The sequence below is a fragment of the Parasteatoda tepidariorum genome, chromosome 12, assembly GCF_982258835.1.
Source record: "Parasteatoda tepidariorum strain Cologne lab strain chromosome 12, Ptep-v5.0, whole genome shotgun sequence".
Lineage (NCBI taxonomy): Eukaryota > Metazoa > Arthropoda > Arachnida > Araneae > Theridiidae > Parasteatoda > Parasteatoda tepidariorum.
In genome coordinates this window covers 43,765,528-43,772,763 of record NC_141766.1, presented here as the reverse complement: position 1 = coordinate 43,772,763, position 7,236 = coordinate 43,765,528, and the positions used below count along the sequence as shown (strand labels likewise).

Here is a 7,236-nt window from a genome sequence, read left to right as displayed (position 1 = left end):
CGTGTACTTGAATGGCTTTATAAAACTCTAAAACAAATTTAATTTCAGTTTTTTTTTCTAATTTGCTATTATTTTAATTTGTTAACAAAGCGTCAACAAAAATCTTTTGGTGCATCTCTAAGAAAATAATAACATGAATCAAAATTGTAATTTTTCATTTCATAGTTACACTCTTGATATATTATGAAATTAATTTATTTTGTTATTAAGTGGTAATATTTGGAATTGAAATCCATCAATTTTGTTATCAGGTTATTTTATTTTTTTAAATCAATTTATTTTATAATCTAGTAAAATTATTTTTTTAAAACTATTTTATTATCAGATTTAATTATTATTTATTATATATTATTATTATTTTGCAAATATTATTATTTTGCAAATTTAAATCAATTTGTTTTATATTAAGTTTGGCTAAAAATTATAATATTTCAATAAAAATATCATAATTATCAAACAAAATGTAAAAATTTACAATTACAAAAGTTACAATTAGAAATGACCGAACCATGTAAGGGTCCGTTAAATGAAAAATTTAATTTTTGTTCATAAGTGTGTAAAGAACGCTTCATTCACCGAAAAATATAACTGTATTGATAAGTACTTAAATGAAAACTTTATTCGGTAAGGAAAAAAAAAATTCGGAATTACATTTTCTTAAAAGAAATTCTGCATAACTAAACTTTTTTTTTTCTAATGCCCACCTGCGTTAGCATACGTCAAGCATAACTAAACTAAATCTTAAAATATTTCATTTATCAAATAACATGTATAAAAATAAAAATAAAATTTCCAAAAATTTTTAACTTATGTTTTTGATAGCTCTAAAATGTGTTTAAAGCTTATTCAGAGTGTAGACTAACATATTTATGCCATTCAGATCGTAGCACCACACTGAAACCACAAATTTATTTACCACTTTGGGAATTGACCGTTACGTGATAATGGTATGATGCCAGTATTATATTTCTCTTAAACCCTATAATGATAAACAGAGAATAATATAGTGAGCAAATATCTACGCCCCAATCTTTAACCTGATAGGAATATCAGTATATTACAATTTTTAAAAGATTTCAAGTAATATGGAAGTTGGTTATTTCAAATCATGTTTCTCACACAAATTTACATAAAACATTAAAACAAAATATGGTTTGACCCATATAGTTGGAATAAGTGCTGAAAAGACAATTATACATCTAGATGTTCTCACTTTAATCATCACTTAGTTAGGGAGATGGTATAATCATTTTAATTAAAATATTTGCATATTTAAACTACTTATAGGGCTTCTTGCATATTGAATTAATGCTGGGTGCCCGAAAAATGATCGACGATTTAAAAAATGAATTTTAAAAAAGGAAGAAGATTGAAATGCATGGTTTACAGTGCTATACTTAAGAAACTAGTTGCTTATACTCTAAAGTTTAAAAATTAGTTACAAAGATTAACAACAGATGGTGCTGCTAAGTAAAAAAACTATAAGACAATGGTTTTAAATTAACCATTATCTATAGTATAGTTACAACGTAGTTCATAAATCTGAAGACAAAATTATCACACCCTTTCATATATATTTCAGTTGCAATGATCTGATATATGGCAATAAGCATGATTCCATAGTTTTTATTCAGTAGCGCCATCTGTTGATCAACATTGAAACTAATTTTTAAATTTGGCGTTAGCGATTTATAATTGCTTAAGCAGAGCTCAATAAACGATTATTACTCTTTTATTTGGCTTTTCTTTGATTTATTTTTTAAATTGCCGGTCAGTTTTGAGACATCCAATAAGTCATTCTTCATTTAGGAGTTTGAAATACAACACTGTACGACAACAGATAGATATTTTAAATACATGATATGTATAAAATAATACATTATGTAAGCAATAAGGTTATGGTTATATATGTTTTAAGAATACTGCATATATAAACAATAAAACATGAAAAAAGTTTCATAATGATCACTTTTAGTGAAGTTAGCATGCAAATTATAAAAGTAAATATTTTTTTAAATTTTTAGATCTCAGAAAGCCTTTTTACTTTAAGGCTTGTTAATAACCTTCAAGATCTCACTTTGAAAAATTTCGTTATGTAAGCAAAATTATTTTACATCATACACGTATTCATAGCACCGATGATTAGCATAAATGAATTTCAAGCAATGATATTAACCCTCTGAGTGATCAATAACGGAATAATATAGTATATATATATATAATTTTTAATGAGTAGCTAAAAAAATGATAATAACCATTGCAATTTTCAGCATTTTTTTATAGATTTATCTTAAGTTACTAACAGAAGTGTGAAATTTTTTAAGCACTCTGTTTTATTTAAATATTCATGAGTAAACTTCGAAAAAATATGACCTGTATATGATTAGAAATGATACTTATTCTTATAAACATTTCTTGTTTTGGGACTCTTTAACCAATAACATCTTTTAAATTATTTGCTAGAAAATTTCTTTTTCGAAAGAAATTGAAGTGAATATAATGCATTCTGCCACGACAAATACTAAGATAATAGAATATGAGAATAATAGGCTCATTGTCCCAAATAAAATACTAAATAATATACATTTTTGGGGTTACAGATTGATATTAAAGAAAAGAATAGAAGAAACAGAACTGTTATCGAATCTAACGAATTAATTTTGAGGAAGGTGAGGTCAAAAAATTTGAAATCTGTTTGATTGACAAAGTGTACAGAAGAGTTAAAAGGATACTATTAGAAACACCTCCAAGTTTTACCAGGCGATCAAACTTTAAATTTTTTTTATCACGCCTTTTTTAATTTGTAAATCGAAAATTTTTGACAGCGTTTTTGTTTCGATTCCGTTTCAGATAATTTTTTATGATCCCTAGTATGTAAACTTTTTAAACTTATTTTTCACGAAGAATTTAATAACACAAATTAAAGGGGTTGACTAGGCATTTTCAATATTTCCTTAAATTATTAATGAAGGATTGGTTGGAGCTAAAAAAAATATAACTAAACGTCCATGTTTAGATAGTGCTTTAAATGAGGAAGATTTAAAAGCATTGATTATAGCAGAAAAACTAACTGCTGTAAGCATGTGAAATTATAAATGGAGCAGTTTCTAATATGGTATAGTCAAGAAGATTATGTTAGAAGAATTATAATGTGTGATTACTGCGATTACCCAGTAAACTCCAAAACTAAAGGAGAATGACTTGTTTAAAGAAATTTAGTAGCGAATAAAGGAATTCTATAGAGGAAGAGTACAGTTGCTTGAGAAAATTTAGTAACTCGCTTGAGAAAATTTAGTAATAAATAAAGGAATTCTATAGAGTAAGAGTCACTTGCCTGAGAAAAGTTAGTAACAAATAAAGAAATTTTATAGAAAAAGAGTACACTTGCTTCAGAAAATTTAGTAACAAATACAGGAATTATATATAAGAGTGTTTTGTAATAAAAGTTAGAAACAAATAAATGAATTTTATTGAAAAAAGGTGATTTGTTTGAAGAAATTTAGTAACAAATAAAGAAATTCTGTATAAGACGAATGATTTGTTAAAAGAAATTAAGTAAAAAATAAAGAAATTTTATAAAAGACGAATGATCTGTTAAAAGAAATTAAGTGACAAATAAAGAAATTTTCATAAAAGACGAATGATTTGTCAAAAGAAATTAAGTAACAAATAAAGGAATTCTATATAAGACGAATGATTTGTTAAAAGAAATTAATTAACAAATAAAGGAATTCTATATAAGACGAATGATTTGTAAAAAGAAATTAAGTAACAAATAAAGAAATTCTATATAAGACGAATGATTTGTTAAAAGAAATTAAGTAACAAATAAAGGAATTCTATGTAAGACGAATGATTTGTTAAAAGAAATTAAGTAGCATATAAAGAAATTCTATATAAGACGAATGATTTGTTAAAAGAAATTAAGTAACAAATAAATTCTATAGAGGAAGCGTGTTACAGGTGGAAGAATCTTTTTGGAGGAAGAGCGAATAGTTGAAATTTTGTTGCTAATATGGTACTCATAAATTAGGAATTAAGTTAAAATTTAAAGTTACGTCATCAATTACTAATTTTCTGCAGTTCGAAAATAAAACTTTTATTTGTATTCAGTTTTAATTGCTGCATTCAAAAGCCTTAAAATTTATTCGTTAATCACGTACTACGATTTTATAGCGTATCTCAATAAATTTAAATTTGTCTTCTAACATTTAAGGAAATAAACCACCTTTTGCTTTATGCTTACGGTAACAGTAACTTGTTTAGTTATTGAAATACTTACTTAAGTTATTGAAATACGTACGCACTTTTTTTTCTTGCAGTAACGAAAATATTATTGAAAATATTATTTCTAGTAGTAGAAGAATTTTTTTTTTAAAATTTTGAACAAAACAATTAATCATAAATTTCAAGGTCAGAGTCTAACAAAATAGATCGTTCAGAGGGTTGAATAATATATGTGAAAATATTTTAAAAAAGCTCAGAATTAAATATTATTAAACAAGTAAAGAATTGTAAAAATTGAAAGCGAAATTTGGGAGAAAATATTCTTCAAAATCAAAATCAGTTGCCTACGACACTATTATAGAATAAAATGCCACTGTTGAAATTCAGTTTAGAGAGAACATTTTTTTTTTCAATAAATTAAGTATTTTATCACTATAAATTGAAAATTTAATATTTGAGAATATGCTCTTAAATTAAAAGGAAAATTATATATATTTAAAAAAATATAGAAATATGCTTATTTTAAATATTTGAAATTTTTTTTTTGAAAATTAAATATAAAATGGACGTTAGAAATTTTGTTCAATGGGCAAATAAGTTCATGATAGAAATTTCTGACTAGAAGAGATGATTTTAAATTTTTATACAGTTGGAAAATCATGTAGCCCGCATTTGAACAAAAATTCAATATATTTAATTTTTATTTATTTTTTACTATGCTTTACAAGGAATATTACTTATATTTTTCTGCCATGCTTTATATAGCAAAATAACTTGAATTTTATAAATTTTTTTGCCATGTTTTTCATAGCAAGATTACTTAACTACGGCAAAAGTGTGGTTAATAACGAAAAAAAAAATTCTTTCAAGAAGAAGCTGAAAATCGTAAAGCCACTTTTTTTACTTATTCTAGCTACGTTATTGTTAATTTTGTGATTTTTCGAAGTGCTAATTTTTCCCAAAATATTCTTTCATTTCAAAAATATTTTTCGAAAAATAACTATAACACTTCCGCTAAGTATTGTTTTCTCTAAAAAATACTTAACTAAAAAATTTTAGAATCTTTAACTTATCAAATAAATTCGGAAATATTAACAATTTTCTGATAAAAAGAAACAACAAAATCAAATCGCTTAGAAGTCACCAGAAAAGTTGTTTTAAAGCAATTATTTATGTCTGCAGTAGCAGCTATATTCAACTGATTTTGATTTTAAAGTTTACATCTCACATATTTGAGCTGAAACGGCATTAAATACTGAAATGGAGTTACTGAAATCAAATGCAAACTGAAATTCATGATAGCTGATCAAAAGCATTTTCATCCAAGCTCTGCAACCAATTAAAAATCATCATATTTCTTTCATATTTTGACAGAGGTTTGCCTTTATCACGTTCAATGTCTTTCACTGTTAAGCTGAGTGTTTTATTAGCTCCATGGAACCCCACAGCCGAAATTTGCAATTCATGTCTAATAGAACGACCAAGTTCAGTAGAAATATGGAATTGTGGTAAAGGAATATTTGGGGCACCCGATGTAGCTAAATTGGACGAATCATCCCCTGGAACTCCACTAGTTGAAGAGGTTGGAACAGGAACTGCTATCGATGGCAGATCCAAACTAAGTTCACTACGGGTTAAACGCTCTAAAGCTTTGTAAGTGGACTCAAGACGCCTTCGAATATACATCTGGCGGACCTTTTTATTGATGGCACGGACGAAATCTATGGCCGTCATCTCAGGGTGTTCAGTGGCATAGCCTGCGAGGGTTTGAGGTGATGGAAGTTGAGAGGTTGTTGACATATCGCCAACTGCTACCCAGGTTGAACAAGAACGAGATGTATACTCCAGCCTTCCATAAGACATATCATAATGTTTCCAACTATTCAGAACCATTTCAGATACGGACGACCTTAAATTTTCTTTTTCACCTCCTATAACTACATTTTGATCTAAATCACTTGTACTAAAACTTCGCATCAAACCTAGCATGGAAGACAAAGCCCCACAATTGCGAATTACTTCGTTTTCTTCTTCATATAATACATCATCTGCTACTCCTCTTTTTGTTCCATACTGCTCTGAAGGTACCTGAAGAAGACTAGCATTGTTCCCACGAGTAAGTTTTGTTTTCCTTGCTACCCAATTACCCACACCACCATCCATAATAATTGGGCTCCGACGATCTTCTCCAGAATCAGCACTATCAGCAGATGAATGGTTCTTTTGCCGAAACATACTGCTACGCAATCGGCCTATTTCAGATCCAAGACTTGACAAAGACATGAGTGATAAATCTGTCGCAAAAGATTCGTGGCTTGGAGATCTTGGTATTCCAGAATTGGAAGAATTTGTCGGAGGAGGGGATGAAGATCCCAATGGAAGAATCGATGGTACAGATACTGGTGAATACGATACTGTTTCGTTATTATTATCTGACTTGACTTTACTCATGACGCGATTAACGAAACATAGTACTCATGCTGTATAACGTAAATAATAAAAGCTATTTTTTCACTAATGTTACATAACTTTGTAAATTTAATAATAAATTCTCAAGTCATTAGTTTTAGTTGCGAATAGGTAGGTAAAATTTTAAATTGGATCCTAAGACTACGGTTTCTAAAGTTGATGAAATATATTTCATTTTTTTCATAGTGTGTTCATGGCTGTCATCTCTTCAGTTGCAAAACTTCTGGCAATGAAACACTGCAAAATAGAAAAAAAGTACAAATTAGACTTTGAAGTTATTTTGCATTAACTAATTAATGAAAACAAATAAAAGGAAGGTTTACACAATAATAACATGGGAGAGCTTCACAAAGTGTTAGCAAATTTTAAATTTCACACTTTGCATATACAGGGTGTTCCGTAATAACCACCTTTAACATATATTTTTCCGGAATTATTTGATTGTCATTGACTAATTATCAACAATTTTTGGTAATTAATTATTTACTGCAATATGCGAATAAGGCTCAAACCCTTCATATGGCTACTTGTGATTGACAC

The 7,236-nt window shown here is 27.7% G+C and overlaps 1 protein-coding gene across 1 annotated transcript in view; it reads right to left on the bottom strand.

Annotated features, from left to right (window-relative positions):
- Window positions 1-4,924: 4,924 nt before the first annotated feature.
- The window catches only part of LOC107445837 (uncharacterized), a 46,393-nt gene continuing 44,081 nt past the window's right edge, over window positions 4,925-7,236 (bottom strand). Inside the window, exon 2 of the mRNA XM_016060330.3 lies at window positions 4,925-6,933. Within this exon, the coding sequence (XP_015915816.1) occupies window positions 5,521-6,678 (1,158 nt within the window). The 5' untranslated portion in view covers window positions 6,679-6,933 and the 3' untranslated portion in view covers window positions 4,925-5,520. The remainder of the gene's footprint in view (window positions 6,934-7,236) is intronic.